This window comes from Microtus pennsylvanicus, chromosome 12, assembly GCF_037038515.1.
Source record: "Microtus pennsylvanicus isolate mMicPen1 chromosome 12, mMicPen1.hap1, whole genome shotgun sequence".
Lineage (NCBI taxonomy): Eukaryota > Metazoa > Chordata > Mammalia > Rodentia > Cricetidae > Microtus > Microtus pennsylvanicus.
The window spans coordinates 45,488,771-45,513,038 of record NC_134590.1 but is presented as its reverse complement, the minus strand read 5'-3'; the positions used below and the strand labels follow the sequence as shown (position 1 = coordinate 45,513,038).

At 47.4% G+C, this 24,268-nt stretch overlaps 1 protein-coding gene across 1 annotated transcript in view; it reads right to left on the bottom strand.

The window, feature by feature from the left end:
* The window catches only part of Sel1l3 (SEL1L family member 3), a 110,150-nt gene that overhangs the window by 33,275 nt on the left and 52,607 nt on the right, over nt 1–24,268 (bottom strand). The window contains exons 10-14 of the mRNA XM_075943538.1: nt 17,897–18,108; nt 16,505–16,684; nt 8,640–8,759; nt 6,116–6,256; nt 1,884–1,946 (exon numbers count right to left, since the gene is read on the bottom strand). Of these exons, the coding sequence (XP_075799653.1) occupies nt 1,884–1,946; nt 6,116–6,256; nt 8,640–8,759; nt 16,505–16,684; nt 17,897–18,108 (716 nt within the window). The remainder of the gene's footprint in view (nt 1–1,883; nt 1,947–6,115; nt 6,257–8,639; nt 8,760–16,504; nt 16,685–17,896; nt 18,109–24,268) is intronic.

Below are 24,268 nucleotides of genomic sequence, written 5' to 3'. Positions count from 1 at the left end.
GCCCCACCACAAGCCAAAAGCTAGCGCTTCTTTGGGAATTGCTCTGGGTTCATTTCAGTTCAGGATCCCACAAGAAATCCTGTCATATTACTTAGTACTTAGCCCTTAGCCCTTGTTCTGGACCTTTATTTAACTGGATCAACACATCTGCCTCTGTGTGTCTCCAAATTCCAAAATTCGAGTTGTAAGCATCTTTCCCCCACAGTCCCCATCAAACACGAGGCTCCCAGTGAGTCCTTGCCAATGAGAGTGAGAATCACACAGCGCTTAAGGCACAGAGACTCCAAAATGTTTTGTAATCTGAAATAAAGCAGGCTGAATGTGAATTCACCACTAGGGGCGCTAAAGAGATGCAACCTCACACTTGAGGATGCCCTGGACTCAGTACCATCAATGACCATTATTGAGCTGCTTCTCTTTCTGTGCATCACTTGGGTTAGGTCAATAGTATGTATGCACATAACAAGCAAGATCATCACAGCCAAGCACTGGGATGAGCTCCTGGAGTTCAGCTGAAGAGAGGGAGGAGGGGTCATGATGAGCAAGAGGGGTCAAGATCATGATTGGAGAAATCCACAGAGACAGCTTCCTGGAGCTCATGGGAACTCGGGGACTCTGGACTGACAGCTGGGGAACCTGCATGGGAGCAATCAAGGCCTTCTAAATGTGGGTGACAGTTATATAGTTGATCTTTTGTGGTGGGAACACTGGCGGTGGGCCCAGAACTTATCCCAGGTGCATAAACTGGCTTTTTGGAGCCCATTCCTTATGGTGGGATACCTTGCTCAGCCTTGATACTGAGGGTGGGGGCTTGGTCCTGCCTCAACTTGGTATGCCAGACTTTGTTGACTCTCCAATGGAGGCGACCCCCCTCTGAGGAGTGGATGGGGGGCAGGGAGGGAGAAGGGTGGGGAAAACAGGAGAAGGGAAGGGGGGGCTGGGGTTGGTACATATAAAATGTAAAAAAAATAAGTAAAAAAAAAACAGGGTCATGTGCACTGCTAACACATAGATAGATAAGCCTTCTGAATTTCTGACTCCCTAACTCAAATTCCTCCCCTATGGGGCAGGATGTTCTGAGCTCCCCCCAAGAAAAAGAATTGGGAAGAAAAATTAGCATGGTTACTTTTAGAAGCCTTGGGAACAATGGACCGCCAGGGGCTGTAAAGAGCAATAGAGGATCCTAGCGAGGTGGAGAATCAGAGCGGCTTCTTAGAATCTATTCACATGCACATCTGGACACAGGTGCATGTGGTAGCATGGGAGGACTAGTGTCCATGCATTTGCACCTCCCTGCATGCACGCATATGTGTGCATGTGTGCACCCGCGTGTCTTCTTTCAAGGGATGTTCTGGCCGCCAGTGCAGGGTTCTCTTGGAACCAGCTGACTGAAGGTACTATTGGAATATAAGCAGTGGCAGAGGCAAAAGGCTTCATAAAGCTCTGACCTTGGTGAGGATCTCTGTGAACAGCCCATTACCAAAGCACAGGGAAGCAAATGGGAATTGGTCAGAACAGGGTTAACTTTCCAGGAAATTCGGCTTTGGTTTTCCTAATTCAATGGCCTTTCTCCCCATTCAGTTTCGAGGAGCCCCACTGCTTGTTATCAGGGAAGCTCGTGATTGTAATTTTAGCCTTCAAACAAAATCAGCCCAGATTCTATTGGCGGCAAGGTACATTCAGCCTTTGAACGGTGCTGTCCCCATTGTGGGAAGATTATGTATGTGTTATAACCTAAAAATGACTAGTCGCTGCATGGGGGGACCCCTCCCCACCTCACTTTCACCTCTGCTTTGTGGAAGAAAGCTAGCCCTTTCCTTGCTCAGCTTTCTGAGAGCGTGGGTGTGAGGCGCTGTTCCCTCCAGACAATATGCACAGGTTACCTTGGAAGCAGCTTTCTTCATGAGCTCTAAGGCGAGCCGTCTGTTCTTTTTAACTCCTTGACCCTAAACATTGACAAACAGCAATGGTTATGAGGAAAATGAATCCCGAATCCCCACAAGCATCACACAGAGACACCCGCGTTCAATAGAAAACGCTTGCAAACAAACCCTGAACCTTTAGAATTAAAAAAAGAAAAAAGAAAACCCACACACAATCTTAAGCCTTTCTAGCACCGCAGTATTGCAAGATTATCATCGTTGTTGTTGTCACCGCCACCATCATCATCATCTTGTTCATGTTAGCGGGAGAGGAACAAGCCCCAACCTCCCAGCTCATCAGCAATAGGAACTTCCCCCCATCATTCCACAGGTGCTGGGGAAGAAGCTGTAAGGCAGGTTGGATGGCTTTGGTCATCCCGGGGGCTTTCCTCTGGAATTATCTAATTTGATGCCCAGATAAAGGCATGTTATCTGTGTTGAAGAATCAAGAGTTACTGGCGCAGGTCCCCAGGGTGTGACGCTGTGGCTTCCTAATCGGAGTGAGAGTGTGCTGTAAAGGAGAAAGGACCCTGAGAAAGCAGTTACCTGCCTCCAAGGCAAGTGATGGATGCTAACAAGATTCTTTCTAGCAGACTGGAGAACTCCACCAGCAGGGGCTTGTCCTCTGTATACAGAGATGGGCTTTGCAGTTCCTGTTGTCAAAGGACTTTCTATGGGGTCTAAAGGACTATGTGCAGAAATGGTGGGTCCAAGAGTGGGCAGAAAAGATGTCTCTGAGATCTTGACCCAAGTCTGATGGCAAGAGGGAAGTCAGCTGAAGGTCTCTGTCGCTCCAAATTTATTCATAATTGTGAGTCACTGCCACTCTCCCAATGCTTGCGTGGATCTTCCTTAACCCGGATAAGACTCACAGGGTCACACGATATGACCACGGGAGGGCTTTCTTCGCTCCGTTTGGTTGGCTCTAGAAGAACTGGAGCTGGTGTTTAACACACTAGATGATCATGGGGCAGCACCCCCATCACCACATCCAACCAACCATCACAGCCACTGTACAGGGAGCCACTGACGTTCCCATCTACCCCAGACTTCCCAGAATTGCATAATATGTGAGAGCACGAGGCAGGATTTGAACACACGCAAGCAGGCTAAGTCTATGACCACCATACTACACTGTCTACTGTGTATTTTTGGTTCTATTCCAAAGAGGTATAATGACTCCTAACTCCCTGCATAGTATGGAAAAGACGAGGGTTTGCTTAGCTCTATATTTTTAATGACCACCAGTAGAAATAAGAATCAAACTGAAGGTTAAATTCTCTCCATGTTTCTACTGGACCATAATTATTTAGTAAAACCAAAGTGAAAGGTAGAATGAAAATGTTTTTTTTTTTTTCCCAGAAGTATCTCTGCGCTGACTAGTTTTATGTGAACCTGAAACAAGCTAACGTCATCTGAGAAGAGGGAAATGTTTCCACAAGATTGGGTTGTAGGCAAGTTTATAGGGCATTTTCTTAATGGAGGGGGGGCAGTCCATTGTGGGTGGTGTTGTCCCTAGGCTGGTTCTAGAAGAACCTGGGTTCTAGAAGAAAGCAGGCTGAGCAAGCCATGGGGAGCAAGTAAGTAAGCAGCACCCCTCCATGGCGTCTGCATCCCCTCCTGCCTCCAGGTTTCTGTCCTGTCTGAGTTCCTGTCCTGATTTCCTCTGATGATGAACAACAACAAACCCTTTCCTCTCCAACTTGCTTTTGGTCATGGTGTTTCATCAAAGCAATAGGAGCCTGAACTACGACAATGCCATTATGGCATTTAATCAGGCAGAGGCTGAGGACACATCTGTACACTTGGAAGAGTTGGGGAACAAGAGAACACTTGGACTGCCTGAGAAGCATCAGAGGCAGCAGAATAACGGGACATCTAACCCTGGTAGAATACAAGGTTCATCTTCCACAGTTCTCTGTTTTATAGGAATGAAAACAGGACAAAGGCTCACAGAAACACAGCAGATCCCTAAACCAGACACTGTGCTTTCCATGGCATTGTTTCCAGCAGTCCTTGCTGTTTAATCTAGTATTCTCGTCAGCTTCATCATGTAACTTCTCAAACAAAGCCTGTACCACATGCTAATCTGAGCAGTACTGGAAGTTCTTAAATGAGCCCAATGCCAAACATGGGCAGAGTGTGTGCTCAGTGGACAGCCTATGAATGCCGTGACAGAGGACAACACTGAATCTAAGCCAAAGTTCCACAATCAGGTGAATATAAGATATGATGCTCTTAACTGCCTTGGATAAGCCACACCCCACTCTGGTGTCATTTTTGCATGTGGTATGTTGGCATGTCATCTTTGCATGTGGTATGTTGGCATGTCATCTTTGCATGTGGTATGTTGATATGTCATCTTTGCATGTGGTATGTTGGTATGTCATCTTTGCATGTGGTATGTTGGTATGTCATCTTTGCATGTGGTATGTTGGGTGCCCTACACAGCCAATGCACACCATTGCCTTGACACCCAGAGATGCCCATGAATTCCCATTTCCATGGGAGACCCTTCTATGTGGGCTGTAATTAAAAAGAGCTCCTTGCCAGAAGCGATGCTCTTCTCCGAGATGCGGATAAAGGCTTCCTGCACCGTACCCAGAGATAACTTAGGCAGAATTCTGTAGCACTGGCAAAACAAAAGCAGCTTTGAGATCTGGGAAATGGGACCCGAGGAAACATGTCACCCACAGTCACAGATGCCCGTCTGTGCATCCCATTCTACACCATCAGATCCTGTGGGCAGAAATAGTGCCGACTACGCCTCCTTCTTCTCTGGACTTTGCACAGTGTCCAGCCCCAACTCTGGTGGACAAGTGTCTCTCTGCTACCCCGTTTCTGTCCTCTGTCTTCCCCTCCAGCGTATGAGCCCCCTGAGGCCAGGGATGTCTCCATATGTCCCTCCTCCACTCAGCGCCGAGGTTGGCATGTGGCCAGCACAGAATGAATGTGTATTAGATAAATACATGGCATATGGAGAAGATTCAGATAATTTCTGTCAATTTGGTGCCTGGAAAGAGAAGGTCTAGGCTTCAATTTGGAAACGGTAACAACCATTAGATTTTCAGGCTTCAGTAGGGTTTAGAGGATTGAGTTGTAGCGACATCATGGCTGTTGGTGAGTGAGCGGCCACAGCCGTGGATCTGGACACAGATCTGGCCAGGCACACAGGTGACCCATGGTTATTTGATGACATTCGTCTGGGGGCATGGGCATAAGGTCCAAGGATTTTCTTCTCAAAGCCAAAGTGTCTCCATTTCCAAGCTGAGGTCTGCAGCCATTCCACCCTGAGTGCACCTGCTCCAGTCTGATTTCGGAAGCTGAGTGGGGGCCAAGTTTGATCTGTGCTTGGATGGGAGACTTTCCTGAGATTAGTGGTTTTCTACATCTGCATTTGGGCATGCAGATCACTGCCATAAAGCCAGTCTGCCTGGATCCCTGCCCCGGGTGCGAAACGCATAGGTTGGGTGACCCTGGGACAGTTACAAAACCTCTCTGTGTCTCTGCTGCTCTATATGAGAATACAACACTAAAATGACCTGTAGCACTCCCTGGCCATGAGGATTCAATGTGCTAGTTTATGTGAGGCAGGGAGCAAATGCCCCACTCATTGGTGGAAATAATGATTTTCTTGTAAAGGGCACACGTGTGGTACAGATTTTAAACCCCGCTGGTCGTATTGTTTCATTCCGTCCATGGCCACAAGCATCATCCCAGGATATAAATTTCTTCAATGATACCCACAATGGAGGCAGGGGCAGAACTCTAATACCTGCCCTCTGTCTCCTGGACTCTTCTCTGCTCTTCCTCCTCAGACAGCAACCAGGTTCACTCCTCTCTACCCCCCACCCCCCGCCCCATCACTGGAATCTGGCCCAAGCACACACTCTGTTGAACCAGAGACAAATGTGCAGCCCCTTTGAGGCTGGCGGCCATGCACCAAGCCAGGAAATATGGGTGTCTCCTTCAGAATGTCACAGAGGTATAGAGAAGCCAGGAGACAAGTGTAAGATTGTCAATTAAAATTGAGCCCAGGGAAGTGCTTCTGACTCTTCCTTTTCAGCGGTGTCCCTCTCCATCACAGGTGACAGCAGCTTGTTCTAAGACTCCCTGTTTGCCTGCACGCCCACAGGAAACGTCTCGGGATGTCTATTATCAGAATCGAACAATTTTAGAACGGTGATTCTTACCTTGAATAGCACGATGGCGTAGTCATAGATCAGGGCAGGATCCTCGGTCTCCAGGGCCCCCTTAGCGTACCACTCGATGGCAGCCTCTGGATTCTTGGCCACCCCTTGCTGCCCCCAGAACAGCATCTGGGCCAATCGTTGCTTAAAGACAAGAGCGATTTAGAACAGTGAGTTTCCTGGGTGATGTTTCACATGACACTTGAGGGAGTGGGCGGGCCAACCTAATGTAAAATGTTCTAGGTTGAATGGCCAGCCACCAAAGGGACATCTGTATCACCCCTCGAAGGCTCAGGGAATGTCTGAGAAGAAGAGGCAGAAAGAACGCAAGAGCCGGTGGAAGCAGTGGGGATAGGTGTGTGTGCGCGCGCGTGTGCGCGTGCGCGGCCGCTGTCATAGGTCTGGGACAACTTGCAGAAGTTGGCTCTTTCTTTCCACCATGTAGGTCCCATTGAACAAATTCAGATAAGCTGGGTATCAACTGAACCATCTCACCAGGCCCCTTCATTTTTTAAGGTTTATTTATTATTTTTAAGGGCATGTGTGGGTATCCAAGAAAGTCTGGGTGCACCACAGGCATGCAGGAGCTGCTGGTGACCAGAAGAGGGCATCAGATCCTCTGGAACTGGAATTACAGGCAGTTGGGAGCCACCATGAGAATACTGGGAACTGAACCTCGGGTCTCTGCAAGAGTAGTAAGTGCTCTTAACTGCTGAGCTGTTGCTCCAGCCCCCCATGACACCTGTCACTCCTGATGTCACAGCGGTTGATATTGCCTGCATATTGCCTCAATAAGAACAGGACTCTAAACACTCCATCACAGAAGGGCGAGGGGTTCGTGGGTCCTCACCCTTCCCCACGTTAACAGCTGATGAGGGATGGAGAGATATTGTCTCCAGTGGTACCCATGCTCCTGTAAACAACCCTCATGAAACTCAGGGGTTTCTCCTCCCTATCCCTCCTTTCCTCTCTTTTCCTCTCCTTTTCCTGCTTCTCTCTCTCTCTCTCTCTCTCTCTCTCTCTCTCTCTCTCTCTCTCACACACACACACACACACACACGTAAAAGGGGACTAGTTGAGAAGAGGAAAGGAATGAGTAGGAGGATGGAGGAGTGAATAAAATTGAAATACATTATGCATATATATCATAATGAAATCCACATTACATAATTAATATGTGCTAATAATAACAACACGTTTTAGGTGGAGAATAAAGACTTAAACACACTATTTTCAGACAGGAGGAGGAGACTGAAGGCATATTTGCATAAATGCAAGCTACAACACATACGTATGCTCTTGCCTCCTGAAAGCTCCTAGCCTTCCTCTCATGATGGATCCAACGACAGAGACAGCAATGTGCAGAAGAGACCAGCCACTGGGAAAGGTCCCAAGACAGACCTCCTTGCTGGTCGCTGACAAAACGGCAAAGGCAGTACCTCCTACAGGAGTCTGGTTCTGGGGTCACTAGATATGTTCCAGTCATTTCTGGTTCTGGTCCAAATACACACATACACACACATCCCACAAGGCTTTACCTAGCACTCTCAAAAATTCCTACAAGCTTGTGCATATATAGATTTGCCAAAGGGAATAGGTAAGTGTCCACTGTTAAAAGATCACTGTGAGCTCTGGAGTCCCCAAGAAACGGTATTTCTATAACTACATTACTCCCTACTGGAAGGACAGCAGGCCAGGGTTATAAACCCAAGAATGGGGGCAGGGCCCCCCTTTGTTAATCATTTGGCCCCATGTGGGCCACTTATTGTCTGACCTTATTTCTGCCCTCACACCAATACCTTCAATGTCCAGCAAAGACAGTATCAACTAAAGCGCCAGGAAGATCTCTAGGGAGCCCTATCAGGAGACTTTGTTAGTGCCTCTGACTCTTGTCCCTTTCCTATCTCTGCTACTCCTACCACTCAGCAGTGCTGGAGCCTCCTCCCCAGCCTGAAGTGCTCCCAAGGAGCACTCACCCACTGCTAAAGCCCTCCTAAAACTCTGCTCAGAGAAGTCAGATGCTCGAGAGACAAGGTCAGTCTCTCTGGCTTGACACTCTGTAAACAATGATTGTTCTCCGGGCTGAACACACGGCCATCTAATTTTTCCCACTCAAGCTGTTCTTTGTTTGCTATCTGACACATGCACCAACAAAAATCTTTAAGGGTGCAAATACCCCGGAATCTTCTCTTCCTGGTTGGGTGGGAGGACCACACCCCAGCCTCTTGAACTTGAGAATGACCATGTGATATGCTCTGGGACTTGGGCCCCTTATAAACAGAAGTGTTGCCCGCTTGGCTCAGACGTGCCATGGCTGTGGCCCTGACGATGATGTTGGAAGTATGTGGAGAAGGCCCATTCATCCACCTGGGTTCTAAGGCTGCAAGAAAGAGTTCCATGGGACACAGTGGCAAGCAGAAGGCATAGCAGCATTGCTTCAAGCCACTGGGGATGGGGCGGTTTTGTTACTGAAGCAAACCCTCATCTGAGATGGCCGCCAGACTCTCTATGGTGGGCCTGTGCTTACCTGTGCTGCTGCGTTGCCACGGGTGGCTTCGTGCTTCAGCCACATGAAGACATCTCCATCCTCTTTGGTTTGGACCTTGAGTATTTCATCATCTTTGAGTCTAATAGTTTCAACATACGCCTAAAAGGAAAGGAAGTAAAGGAAAGGGGGAGGAGGGGGAGAGAGGAGGTAAACGCCCAAAGACCATGAGCCCGCACAGACATAATGCTGTCAAACCAGCAACTGGTCAAGCGAAAGCCACACGAATAATTTAAATCTTAGGCGTGACTGCATGGTCACGGGAGCGAATTATTTTTAAACGAGTATACCACATCCTGCATGCCTGCATTGTTATTTGTTCCTATCGAAGTATTTGGGGAAGCCAGGATTTTTTTCCCTGCCCCCACTTCACTGTTCAAGCTTGTTCGAATGTCTGCCTGATGTCACGGTTCTCAGAACCAGCTCCCATTTCCAACAGCAGCAGCAGCAGCAAAAAAAAAATGTTATTTTCTAAGTATGACCTTAATTTTTACTGAAGCATCCTTATCTGACATAACTAAACATGTTTATTTTACGGTTTCAGTAATCATCTGCTATAGCCCCAAAGTTAGAAATTTACCCTGCAAAGAAGCAAGCGTACTAAACTCGAAGACGATGAGGTGGGATGTTCCATATGCTCTAAAGATGAACCCAGAGGGAAAGTTCACAGGGTAGTTCGAATTTGCACACAGCCCGTCAGATATTTGACCTCTTCAGAGAAGAGTATACAGTGTATACATTCTGGCCCTGTGTTAGGAACCGGTGCCCATTGCTCTGTGGACTACTCTCATATATGACGGAGTCTGCACAGCACGCCATGAGGGGGCTCTGGAGCGAGAGACCCATGCTCTGCCAAGCCATGGGCAGGTGTGAGAAATTGGTAGCAAAGCCTCAGAGAATGAGGAGCCAGGCCTGATTTCCCTTCTGACTGCCTTTGTTTCTTGAGAAAATTATTCAGTCACAGTTTCTGGTCTGTAGCTCCATTGCTTAGACTGTCTCTCAGCGGCTTTCTAAGCTGGGTCTGTGTGTGGTCCAGGGTCCCTTTCAGGAGCAGTAGGGGACTGAGGAGTCCTGCAAGGCACAGGACCCAGCTCAGTCCATTCCTGCCATGTTCAGTGTAGAAACAATAGACAGCCTCTTCCTTTTATTGAAATCCACTATGGCGGCAGGGTGTCTAACTCGTTTTCACTCAAACCACGGCCCCCAGCCCTGATTTACAGACAAAGTAACAAACGGAGGCTCCTAAAGTGAAACACAAATTCCAGCTCCCCGCTGCTCCGCCCTGAAAGACAGGCAAGCAAAGAGATCCTCCTCCGTCACCCTCCTGTGGGAAGACCCTGCAGTCTCAACTGGGAGAGAGTTGGTGTGGTCAAGGGACTGACTCCATGTGTCCACAGCTCACAGGGTTGGTGAGGCCCCAGGACACTTTTGTTTTCTTTGAGGAGCCTGGGGTTGGGCAGATGAAGAACTCTCGGTTTTATGTCCACCTGGAGAATTCCGGTGTTTTGAATTTTGGTTTTCTTTTTCTCCTTGTCTTGAGACTTGAAAGAGAAAGACTTGGCATACAGAGACAGTTCTGCCTCAGAGCTTCATGCTCTTGTGTCTCTGTGACTTTGGAACTGATTACATACCAGTGACCCTCACGAGGAGTGTGCCAGGCACTGTCCCGCGCCTTACTCCAACGGACAACCATGCTTGGTTATGATCCCCCATTTCATACACCCGAATGCTGACGCCCACTGACGTTAACTAAACTGCCCAAGATCACACCATCAGTGCTTCAATGCTAGGAGTCAATTCCAGGCTGGCTCACACCCGTGCCTGGCAGCCAGTCTCTCTGGAAGAACTGGTACATCTGGGAAGGAGCACACGCTGGACTGTCTCAAAGTCCCCTGCCCTCCCATACACAATGTTTCTCTGTGGGCACTGTCAGGGGGGTCTTGGCTGAGACCACATTTCTCGGTGTGTGTGTTGGGGGAGGGGGGGCTGAGCAGCCATGCACAGCTGGGAGAAAAGAACACATCTGCTTCTGGCTCCATGGCTCTTGCCAGGACCTGTGGGTGCTGCCATTGGGCTTAGCAGCAAGCTGCAAGTATCAGGACCACGCCCTTTCCTCTCTGACCCAGGGGATTTTGGTTCCGACTCACCACCAACTAAATGTGAGCCTTGGGCCACTTTATTTAGATGGTACTGCTTTTCTGCAATGGGAAAAAGTGGCGGAGGATAGAACCTCCCACCTCCAGAGCACTTAAGAGGTGAGCCGTTACGTTTTTACAGCACAAAAAGGAAGATCTAAGCTGAAATCTAGACTCTGCTGCTGTTCATTTGCTGGGTCACTTTAGTAACTTTAATTGACCCCACAGGGTTGCAAGCCTATATGTGATCTACGCATATCCATAATCTATATACAATTTATTTATATCCATAGTTCCAGCACTGGGGAACAGAGGCAGAAGGATCAGAAGTTCAAGGTCATCCTGCAGAGTGAGTTTCATGCTAGCCTGCCTCACATGAGAAACGAAAACAAAAGGAGTACAATCTGGAGAGAATGTCCAAATGTCAGACACTTTTTTGAGAGCTCATACCCTGTACCAAGCTCTGTCCAGCATGTGGATGAACTGATGTGTGTTGTAACAACCGTGTGAGAGGCAGACAGTCATGGTGGCCAGGCAGGAGTGAGAAATGGAGACAAGGCTTCCCTCTTAGTGCAGACAGACTGGGAGTGAGCCAGTCAGATCTGATCAACCACACAGTGTGCTGCACCCAGGCAGGGAAGGGATGCTTCTCCATGATCCTGCGGTCCCCAAAGCAGCAGCTGGCACATGTCAGATGCCTATGCCTGGGCTTTCTGTGGAAGGAGATAGTCTACAAAACACCTAAAGACAGAATGGCCTTAGGAGGGGCGGCTCAAAGGTGCTCATTCATTCAAATAGTATGTTGTGGCCAGGGCAGAGGTAGAATACAGAGAGTAGCCATGGCGGGGTGAGGCAGGTATGCAGAGCCAGGGGTGCCATGCTGGTTGTTCTGAGAAATCCCAAGGTTCCCGGAAGGTCCTGTGGCTGCTTTTTTCATAAATCAGTGTCATCAGAATGAATAGCCCAAAAGTTCACATCTTATATCACAGGGTTAGAGCATGCTGCCAAGTTCCCGGAGGACCAGTGTCTGGAAACCGTCACCCTCAGATCCTTGGACTGAGTGCCAGAGAAAGGCGCCGCATTGTCTAGGAAAAGCTTCACCTTCTTTCCCTCTGCCCAGCCTACAGGCTGCCAGGGGAACTTGCTATCCTGTTAAAAGATGCTGTCACTGGTTTCAGGAAAGGTCAGAGAGGGGAGAACAGAGACAGACAGGCAGAAAGGCAGAAAGACAGACAGACAGACAGACAGAAAGAAAAAGAAAGAAAGAAAGAAAGAAAGAAAGAAAGAAAGAAAGAAAGAAAGAAAGAAAGAGGGAAGGGAGTAGAGGAAATGAGGCAGGGACAAGGGGAAGAGATGGAAAGAAAGGAAGGAGGTGGGGGAGTAGATGAGAGAAAGGAAGGGAGAACAGAACAAGAGAGGGAACAGAGAAAGAAAGGGAGAGAGAAAGGAAGGGGGAAGACAGGAGACAGGATAGGCCAGCAGGCTGGGCTGCAGTTGGACATTGTCTAGAAATGCAGCCTTCTGAGGACTTGTGGGCTGCCACTCAGGCAGCCCCAGAGAGCCAAGGAGAAGCTGGCGAGAGGCTGGGCCAGCGTTGTAGCCAATGCCTACACCTGCTAACCGCTGCTTAGTTCTAGCCAGTCATACTGCTGGCTCCCAGTTTGAGAGGGTGGTTCTTAGCTGAAAGTTAACGTTCTGTTTTAAAGCAACAGTAGGAAAGTATTGACTACTACAGTAGAGAGAAAGGAAAGCAAGGTTCCGCAGATGCTGACAGCTGGATCCTGCCAGGGTCCCTGCCCTGAAAGCTCAGTCTTTTTGAAGGATCCAGCTCTCCAGCCCTGGGTGGGCAATGGCAGAGTTGTGGCTGGGGGCTATGTGGGAGCAACAGCCAGGCCCCAGAGGACGTTGCTGATGAGCACACGGTACAGTAGGAAGGGTCCCACAGCTATTGTGAAGGAGGAGAGAGCAAAGAGATGAACAGGGCCAGGACTGTGAACAGTCTGCTGTGTCCAAGATATGGCAGTGCCAAAATTTGCAGGCCAAGGCAGAGTTGCCAAGGTAAGAATGGGTAGAGGGAGGGAGTGCAGACAAGAAATGCCCTTGTATACCTGTAATACTAATGGGTGGGGTCAGTTCCTAACCCTATCTACATATTATAAAAATGAGAAGCGCTTCTAATGTACACATGCGTGCACACACACATATACATTCATATACATTCATGTATACATAAATGCACACCTACCACAGCAATACACATATGTGCATTCTGCATAAATGAACCCACCCATGCATATACAAATAAATAAAAGCACACACATGTGTGCATGCACACACACACACACACACACACACACACACACACACACACACACACCTCAGTATCCCAGGAGGATTGGTTGTAAGACCCCCTACAAACAATGAAATCCCTGATTCTTGTCTCTTATCTATTATGTGGTAATTGGGAACCTAGAGCCTCAAGTGCACTTCAAATGCACCCAACCACTGTGCCCCAGCTCCACCCCCATGCTCTATATCACGGCTATATTACTTATAATACTTAATACAATATAAATAACATACAGATAGCTATTATGCTGTGTTTCTTAGGAATACTGAAGAGAGAAATCAATACGCACTGGGACAAACACCTTGCTTTTTTGGAATATTTTCCATCTCTACTTGGTTGCATCTGAGAGTGTGGCCTCTTAGGCAGAGAGTAAAAAGCAACACACACACATATTACCTTCTGTCTATGTGTGATCTTACTCCAGGGTACTGGGGGTTGGGGCATCAACATTTGAATCAGGGGAGACACAATTTTGCATCCCTAAGAGAAGTTGTTGCAGGAGCTCGGGATAGACCATCAAGGACCACAGAAGGCAGTGGTGGCAGCGATGGAGATGGGGAAGAGAGAAACTGGGATGGTTCTCAGATAGGATGAGGGGTCAAGGGTCAGCCCCATTTCTTAGTGTAGCTATGGGTTGTCATCTGGGGAGGGGTTAGCACTAGAGGAAGGGAGACGTGAATGGCCAGCTTCTTTTGTGAGAAGTTAGAAAGATAGGAGGTGGAGATAAAGATTAAGTACTAGCAACATGCAAAGGCGGCTGTTGCTGGGGACTGTGGCTGAAGTCTGCCATGCTCCCAGAAGCCACAGAGCAAAAGGAAAGCTGTGACCAAGCTGAGAGAAAAGGGGGGGAGGGGAACTTCTAAGTACTGGGCTGAAGGAATGGAACTCATCTGCAACTTAAGCCACAGTCCAGACAGAGGGAAAGCTAGCGTCCCTTCCTGTTCTACCTGCAGCACAGGCCCACTCAGGCACAAGTGGGAGCGGAGTGAGAATCCTGATGGAGAAGATGAAACGATGCAAATCCCAGAAGCAAAGAGAATGAAGAAAGGCGCCATTGACAGAGCCTTCGCTTCTTAATTAGCGGTCTGGCTTTCAAGAGCTCCTCGTTTGTTACATTATGCTGGTGAATTAATAGATACCTCAACAAAAGGACATTTCAGTGAACGCATGACACCTGCTTCAGTCCTCGAGAAGCCATTAATTATGAATTCTTAGGAAAATGAGCGCTGACACAACTCCTCTAAGTGTATAATTCCTATCCACGACGCCTAATCATACGGCCTTTCAGCTGCGAGACACATCTCTTCTGCTCATCTCCTCCGGTTCTGACCAATTAAACATTTTCATTCCTAATCATAACATTTCACATGCCAAGTCTTCAAAAGAAGAGGAGCTTGTCAGCAACGTACCACTTCCCGCTGCTAATTGATGCTGAATTCGGATTCTTCGATGTGTGATCTATATGTGCAGGATGTTAGGGGCATGTTTGGGCTTGGTGGAAAGGTAAAGGCAGCCTTATCTGGCAACTTGATTTCGTAAAAATGTTTTCGCAGGGAAATATTTTTTTTAACAAAAAGGTTGACTAATTAATTGCTGTCAAGCTGAGGTCAAATTTTGCAAATCACTTATCCACAGAGAAAGAGTAGTCAGATATCAGTGACAAGCGTTGTGCGGGTTTATCTAAAGAGAACCAACATCGTCTAAAGGAATTAGAATGTCTCTATAGAGACAGGCTTTTGGTTTTTTATGACTTCTGTCCTCTTTTTCCCCCTCACCTCTCTTCCTCTTCCTCCTCCCTCCTCTCTCATTCGCCCCTCTTCCTCCTCTTCTCCCCCTTCCATCTTGGGGCAGGGTCTCACAAATCCCAGCCTGATCTTGAGCTTCTTATGTATCCAAGGATGATTTGAATTCCTGATCCTCCTGCATCCTTCTCTTTGGTGCTGAGATTGCTGGCACATGCCACTACACCTGGTTTCACAGGGTGCTGGAGACTGAACCTTGTGCATGCTAGCCAAGTGGCCTACCAAGTGAGCCACATCCTTGGCCCGCTCTGCCACGTTTAACAGCCGCTGAAGCCTCATCTCTTTGAGCCAACCATTTCACAACAGTAGAGTGGCCACAGTAGATTTTTCGTTTTTCCAGAAACCATTTTCGAGTATCTATTTCCAAGTATCAAACGCCACTTTTCCACCCTGTGGGCTTCTGACTCAATCCAAGGACAGTTTAGCTCTCAGTCAGTCACTAAGCCTGAGATTCAACAATTCTGACCTAGTCAGGCTTGTCCCTTAGACAGGCCTGCCCAGCAGGCAGGAACAGAGAAGCTCACAGCATAGATCCTGCCATGGTGCTTCATATTGTCTGTGGCTACACAGACCCAGATGCCCCGTTTGGTTCCACATTTCCCTGGCAGAGATCAGCAGGTGCAAAAACACCATACAGTCTAAGCATGAAATAGTCACCAGCTGACCCTTTATAGAAAAACAAAAACAAAACAAAAAAACAAAAACAAAACACCAAAAAACCAAACAAACCAACCCTCAACCCCCGCAGCAAACCAGTTGCATTTATCAACGTGAATCATCTCACACACCTCTGTGACCTGGAAACCGAGGAGCCCACTGTCTCCTCTCACATCCGTCTGTGGGGCTGTGCTATCGAGAAGCCTCTCCTGCGGTTCTTACAGACACCTTCACTGGCAGCCTTTTATCCTCATCCCCCAAAGAAGCCCGGAAGCAAGCCATCAGTGAGTCTAATCTAATGCATTATGCTTTTTTGGCAGATGTGAGCCACTGATTTCTTTGTCCAGTAAGTCAGCAGAGCCAGGAAGCAGGGACGGGTGCTAAATCCCCCTTCTCTTTCAGCGTCAGCCACCTGGCAGCAATGAGAAGGTAGGCCCACGGAAAGAAGACCTTTCTTAAGCATCCCGCACTGGGCACCTGGCTGGAGATAGAGCTGGCTGCTATGTGCAGTAAACCCTGCTTGTTTAGCATGGAAATTAAAGCCTCCTCTCAATTTGATTCCTTCCTTCCTAACATCCAGACATCACTGTCTCACATGGACAAAATGCTTCTGTTTCTGCAATGTTTCCTTTTTTTCAAGACCAAAATCTACCCCCGGAGCCAATCTCTCCTTCACGCAACAGTTTGCCCACTCATGGGCAGTTCGCAGATGTGGGCTCACGCCTGAGGTCAGAGCATGAACCTGCACACCAGCAGGAAATGGGAACCGGAGACAGGACAATAAAGCTCTGCTCTCCCTCCGACAGGGCATGTCCTGGGAGAGCCAGCAGATTGAACCAGACGCAGGTGCAGCCTCCAGCACGCTGCCCAGGCCGTAAGCCTCCCCAGCCATCTCTTTCCTACCTGGTCTCCCTGCAGTGTGTGCTGGTCAAGGGGTGTCTTCGTGGCAATGTTGCTGTAGTATGCGTATGACAGTTCCCAGTCCAGCGGATAGCTGTCGACACCCTGGTAGTGTTTGTACCCAAGATTCAGTGACGACAGTCTCTCACTGCCCTGGCCTCCAACCAGACTGTATAGCATGCCCTGTAAGGAAGAAAATGATAAAAGTGTTCACAAGGCTATAGATAAGGTAGTAAAATCCCCCGAAACTGAAAGGTCATTTGCCCTGCTCCCTCTCTATAATCTCAGCCATCCTAGACAAGTTAATGTACCTTAAAAAAAAAAAACTAAAACAAAAGCCACACATACAAAGACAAGCAATCGCACACGGAGATCAGGAATTAAAAGTCATCAGAGAGCATGTAGTGTTTTCTTGTGATAGTGTTATCTGTCAACGTGACTATGCTGGCAGGGGCCCAGCATCCTTTCTCAGGGAGTCTGGTAGGCTGTTTCCAATGAGGCCTGGAATTGGGAGGCTGAGTAAAGCAGATGGTCCTTCCCAGGATGGGGGAGCAGCATCCTACCCATTGAGAGCCTAAGAAAACCAAAGGCAGAGGAAGGAGGAATTCATCCCTTTTGGCTTCCTGCCTGCCTGCTTGAGGTGGGGCCCCATCCAAGGGCTGGGCTTTCCACTACCACTCCCCTGGTTATTGGGATCTTCTGACCTCGATGAGAAACCCAGCAGCAGCAGCCTTCCTGGCCTCTCACTTGCAGATGGCAGAGCAGGGAACTTCTCAGGCACCATAATTGCATGAGCTGATTCTTCAGAATAAATCTCTTCCTATATATATCAAATCCCATTGGTTCTGTTTTTCTAGAGAACCCTGACTAATACGCTTAGGAAAATGTGACTTTAAATGTTAGGCACGTTGCATAATCAATTTGGATTCAAGGCCCAAAGTAAAACAGTCTACTGCGGCATTTATTTTGATAGTAGAAAGAGTGGATGTGGCGACGCTTTGCTGAGAGATCTGAAGGCTTTTCTGAGCCAAGGAGTAATATGGGGTGACAGCGTCAATGTGACAGCCTCAACATGCGGTCCTCGGTGTGAGGACCATCGCATTTATCAGGGAAGAGGTCCCTGATTCTGAAGGACACAGTTCCAGCTGGCCCTGCTCAAACTGTCCCTGGGCTGGTTTACCAAACATGAGAGCCATGTGCAAAAATTGAGAAGTAGCTCTTTCCGTCTAAAAATGGGTTGTCGTGGAGTTCCACAAGCCAAGGACATTTTTTTTCCTGGGTGTAAAGGTTTTTAGGGGACTCCAAGGAGTTGCAACACATCCAGTGCCAGCAGGGCCATCTCTCTGCACACATAACCCAGGTGACAGACGCTCCTGAACCCATGAAATACGCCACCTGCAGCTGATCCCGAGGTCCGTTTAATCCAGTTTCATAGAAGACAGTGAGGTAGTAGGATGCTTTATGGTAGCCACAGCAGCTGGAATCCATCAGAAAGGGGATGACAGAGCTAATTTGGTGGAGGCCATCAACGCCGGAGAGTCTCTTTACAGCCTTCTCAAATATCCTCCCACCGATTTCTAACACGGAGTCATTCTGGTTCCCTGGCACTGTAAATAACACAATTCGCAGCACACAGAATTAATTACCACAGGGCTGATGTGGCTGGAGAAGGAGGGAAAGTCAATTAAATACCTCTGTTATTGACAAGGTGGGTCCTGCAGTACCTTGAAATATACCACCCTCTGGGGAAGTAAATTAAACCCTCTGGGGGAAGCTATGGTGTCACTCGGTAAAAAGCTTTTCCTCTGGCACTAAATGACAGCCTGGTATCCTGGGGGAAAGACTGTGCCTCACAGAGCCGAGAGAGTGCCTCAAGAGAGTCATTCACTCAGTGTAATTCACCGCCCAATCAGGGCTGCCGAAACTTCCAGAGAGACTCTTCTGAGACGGACGCAGAAGAAGAATGTGTCTTATCCCAGAAATAGTTCCTTGGTACCGCTCCCAAAATCTGAGCAAGAGCATTTTATTTTTAAGATGCTTCCTCATCATCTTTCGATTCCAGTTTTGCCCATGGGTCTCTCGATATAATGAAAAGAATGAGTCAACTCTTAGGAAGGCTTGCAGCCACCTAACAGAGGTCAAGTGTCCTATGCAAAGGAGGCCATTGCATCTGCACAAGCTTAGGTGGCTGGTACTATTATTAGCCTTCTCCTCCTTCCCAGCAGGGGATGAAGGCCTGAAGAAGCAAAATAACTTGTCTACAGTTACAAAGCCTGGCAAAGGGCTGGGCCAACCTTTGAACCTGGCTAGACAGGCCACGCCACGAGAGAGCCAGAGTTCACTCACTCCCGTGTGGACAGGCAAGCAGATATATTCACCAGGGCCCTCCCAGCATGGATGGGGGACTGTCTGGTCTGCCTTAATATGTTTGGTGCTTTCTTTCATGAAATGTCTCATCAATCTCTATGCTGATCAGTGTCCAAGCCCAGCGAGCGAGTGTGATGGCTCCATGATGTGCCTGTTAGAATCTTTAAAAGTCTGTCTTGGCTATCCATCTCGCTTATTCAGCAATGCAACCAAGGAATGCTTCTAGGAGAGGCCAGGCACTAGTGTTGGTGCCATTCTACAGAAGATCATACAGGATGGAAAGATGTTATTTACAGGAAACACAGGACCTAAGCTATGCGTAAACAGTGTCAGCTTGAATGTGAAATTAAATGTCAACCTTGACTGAAGTTTCACCTGCCAAAAAACTGGTACTTCTAACGTTTTTATGTTCTTCATCCTGTTTTTAAAAAAGTCATGCTAAAAAGCATTCAGGAGACAACGGATAAATCACTCTTCTTAGCACACTGGAAAGGAACAAGCAGAGAAATTTTTGTCCAGAAGGAGAGGTTTGGAATAAGTTTACTGCAGAGTAATTCCCTTGCAGTGGTTCATTTTGAAAACATGGGTCAGGAGGGCTGGGGAGATGGCTTAGTTGGTAAAGTACTTGCCACAAAACATGAATACCTGAGTTTGATCCCAAGCAACCACATAAAAAGCAAGGTAGAGAGGCATTTACTTATAAATCCAGTCCTGGGTAGAAAGGACCAGGAAATGTCAGGGCTTGCCGGTCAGCTAGCCAAGGGGAATTGGTGAGCCTGAGGCCAATGTGAGACGTGTTACGGAATATTAGTTGAAAATGTGTTATAGTCGTTTATGCTGTGGAATATTTGTTTAATGATGCAAAGGTGTGTTGCATTCTTTTACGTTGCATTTGTTTAACTCTGCGAAGCTGTGTTATTTTATCTGTCTAAAACACTAGATTGGTCTAATAAAGTTTTGAATGGCTAACAGCTAGGCAGGAGCAAGGAGGTGCAGGGTTGCCAGGCAAAGAGAATAAATAGAAGGAGAAAAAAAAGAAGAGAGGGGAGGAGAAAAGGAGAAAGAGGAGGTTTTGGTGGGGGGGGGTCAGCCACCTAGCCACGCACCCAGAGACAGAATAAGAACAAAAGAAAAGATATACAGAAATAGAGAAAGGGGGAAAGCCTAGAGGCAAAAGGTAGACGGGATAATTTAAGAAAATCTGGCTAGAAATAAGCCATGCTAAGACTGGGAATTCATAAGAAAGAATAAGTCTCCATGTATTTATTTGGGAGCTGGATATAGCCCCCCCCCCCACCAAAAAAGAGTTAAAAAAAAACTACAGGGACCGTCACAACAAACATGGGACATGATGTCTGAGCAACAATATCTACGGTGCCCACTGGTCTCCACATACAGACATGGACACAACTAATGTGCATCTTCACATAGAGATGCATAAGTGTGTGTACAGACAGACAGACAGACAGACAGACACACACACACACACACACACACACACACACACACACACACACACACACAAGACCAGAAAGATCCAGAGCTGGCATTATGAAATCAACACATTTGTTTACAAGCTGCTAATGGATGGAACTAGAAAAAAAAAGTAAGTCATCCTGAGTGAGGTAGCCCAGACTCAATAAGACAAACATGGTAGGTACTCACTCATAAGTAGATTTTAGATGTAAAACATAGGATAACCAGGCTACTATCCACAGCCCCAGAGAAGCTAGGTAACAAGGAAGACCCCAGAAGGATGCAAGGATCTCCCTGGGAAGAGGAACTAGATGAGATGTCCTGGGGAAACTAGGGGTGATGGTGTTTGAGGGGGAGAGGATGGGGGATGACAACATAAGGGATCAGGATGGTCGAGCTGGGGGCAGGACAGAGGGGGAGCGTAATAAAAGAGGTAGGTATCTTGATAGAGGAGGCCATTGTGGGGTTAGGGAGAAACCTGGTGCTAGGGAAACTCCCAGAAACTCACCAAGGATGCCCCCAGCTAAGACTCCTAGCAATATTGAAGAGGATGACTAAACTGGCCTTCCTCTGTAATCAGATTGGTGACTACTCTAATTGTCATCGGAGAGCCTTCATCCAGTAACTGATGGGAGCAGATGCAGAGATTCATAGCCAAACACTGGGCCAAGCTCTGGGAGTCCAGATCATGATGGGGAAGCCCACAGAGACAGCTGACTTGAGCTTGTGGGAGCTCATGGACTTTGAACCAAAAGCTAAGGAGCCGGTACGGGACTGACCTAGGCCCTCTGCATCTGGGAGACAGTTGTGTAGCTTGGTCTTTTGGGGGGCTCTAGCAGTGGGACCAGGACCTGTCCCTGACACATGAGCTGACTCTTTGTTGTCTTGCCCCTTCTGAACGGAGATGAAGGAGTGAAGGGGGCCATAGAAGCAAGGTGGGGGAGGGAACAGGAGGAGAGGAGGGAAGAGAAACTGTGGTTGGTATGCAAACAAACATACAAGCTGCTGGGGGTCCTTATGTGCTTCCCACACCCAGCCAAGGCAGACGCGGTCTGCAGGTCTGTATCCAAAGACAGGGATGGACACCCTCCCAGCTCCATCTGCATCTGTTTAGGCCCCACAGATCCCAAACACCCAAAAGCACAGTAGCTGAGAAAGCCATCCTAGTGTGTAGGAACAGCAGGGCGCCTTTTCCGTATTCTCTCTTTGTTTATTTGCTTGCCTGCTTTATTCGCGAAAGACATAACTATTTGCTATGTAAGAAACATAACTATTTGTTTTGGTAAGACAAATCAAACAATGCAAATGGTTTTAAATAAAACAGAAGCCTGCACTCCCCCACTCTGTCTTGGGTGAAGATAAAAGCTGTTAAAACGCTTGGTACCTATGCTTGGAGACTTTTCCTCTGCATGCACAGCAATTCATGTGTGCATTTATTTACATATATTTTTTTCTTTTCCCCAAGTGGCATATTATGCCACTATAGATTCTGACCTCATTTTTTATGCTTTACGTTTCTATTAAATTTTACTTCTTTATTTTTGTGTGGCTGTGTGGAGGTGCATACATGCCACAGCATGAATGTGGCGCTCAAAGGACACCTTGCAAGGGTCACTGCATTTGTTCCATTATCTGGATCCTAGGGATCAAACTCAGGTCTTTAGGCTTGGTGATAAGCCCTTCACCCATGAAGCCATCTCACCAGCCTGACTTTTTCTTGTAAATTAACTATGGATTATTAATAGTTCCCTGTGGTCTGTTTGATGCGCCGATACCGCAGAGGAAGGAGGACGTTAGCTCTGTTGATGAAGTGCACACTGTGCAAGCATGAGGACCTGGATTCAGATCCCCAAACATGCACATGGAAGGCTACACATTGTAGCACATGTCTGTAATCCAGTCTTAGGGCAAGGGAGACAGGAAGATCCCTGGAGCTCATTGGCCAGCAAGCACAACCTTATCCATTAGCTGCAGGTTCAGTGAGAGGCCTGTCTCAAGAAATAAAGGCAGACAGTGAGGGAGGAAGGACACCAGTGTTGACCCCAGACCTTCACACACACATGCATGCACATGCCACATTCTCCAGATAGATAGATAGACAGACGGACAGACAGATAGAAGATAGATAGATAGATAGATAGATAGATAGATAGATAGATAGATAGATAGGAGATAAATAGGTAGATAGACAGATAGATAGAAGTGATAGCAATTGGGGTACTACTTCCAGCATCCTCCCCAATTGCCCATAGCAGAGTATTTGCATGTGACCAATGCACATCTTTCTGTGGACATCCACCTGAAAACTCTATCAGGAGGATCCTCTCTGCAGCTTGTGGTCACATGTGGCCAAAAACAGCTAGGAACTCAGCCTAACACAAATCTAAATGTACTGGAACAGTTTGAGACAATTGTGGAGTTTTTTCCAACTCAATCGTGTGGTTCTAGAGCATGAATTTTGTGGGTGACACCACCTGTCTCCTGTTACTGTGAAACAGCGGCTCATGACCTCAACTCCAAACCATCTCGAGATTCCTTGTGCTCAATACATTGGAAACGCTAAGGAAATGGTTGTTACAGTGAATCGTGAGGACTAGTAATAAGAAAAATATGCTCATACATGTTGACTGCAGATTGTGTGTGTGTGTGTATGTTCTCAGTGCTGGGGACTGACCTGAGGACCCTCACACACACCAAGCATTGGAGACCATAGGTGCACCCTCAGCCTACTGCTCTAAATATCATTGATCCATCCTGGTTGTGTAGAGATGCAGAGCCCGCAGAGGGCCAACCACCCTGTATTTTATGGCTGCACCAAGTTCTATAATTTTAGACTCTTGGGCTGCTCCTTGTGATTTTGCTATAACAAACACCACAGCGATGGGTGGCCTTAGATGCTTCTGTCTGTTCTCCTGCTGGCCTATGCCTGCAGGATAGCATCCTTCTCCACCAGGACTCTGGGAGTCTCTTTTGTTGGGTTTTCCCTTTGCCCTACTGAGAGGAGCACTCCTCGCTACTGGACCGTTCCCTTGCTAAGAACCTTCTCCATGAATTCAATGAGAACAATAGAGATCCAAACACACAGATCCTACTGCAACTTCTTCATAGATTTAGTTTTAAACATGTGCGCATTTCAGACGCTTCTGCAGGTCATTCCCTGCAAAGTGGCATCCACATTATTGTTAACGATTCATCCTGGCCTCACCTGCCAAAGTCCAAGATGATGGGTTTTGCTGAGTACGCAGGGACTTCAGCTTCGTGTGCTGAGGAGGGAAGGCTCCAAAAGAAACGAAACTCTAAATGAAACACCTGCCCCACTGACCCCTCCCACGGAACCCCAGAAATCAGCGTCAGGATTGCCCAGGTAGCTGGAAACATACCCAGAATCCTTCAGTCTATCCTGGGCCCCAAAAGTTTTGCAGACAGAAAGGCCTAGCTCATTTCATATTTTTTATATTAAAATTCTTAACTCCCTCCCTCAAAAATATCACCAATTGATATTTTCTCAGCCCAAGAATCTAAACAATTTTCTGCACTACTGGATTTAATAAAAGCAATGATTCTAAGGTAAAATTACTCACTTCACACATTTGGTAAAGTTCGGATTGCAACTATTGTCTAAAAATCAAAGCCATGGTGTCTTTGTCGATATTAAAGTCAGTTTAATGAAACTGTTAATTTCACCCATCTGGTTTAGCATATGCATTTTTTCCTAGCTAGTCTGTAACTGAAAACATGTCTTGTTTGTGGAGATTAATGGTATAATGAAGAAATAAACAAACAGAATGGGAAAAGCCACCATTTCTCCATTTTCTTTCTTTTTGTACCAGACGCTAAGGAACAAAAGGCATAGCCGCCATCACTTGAGTCCTATTTTCCAGGCAGCACGGTGCAACCCATTTTACTCCTCATTCATACCAGAAG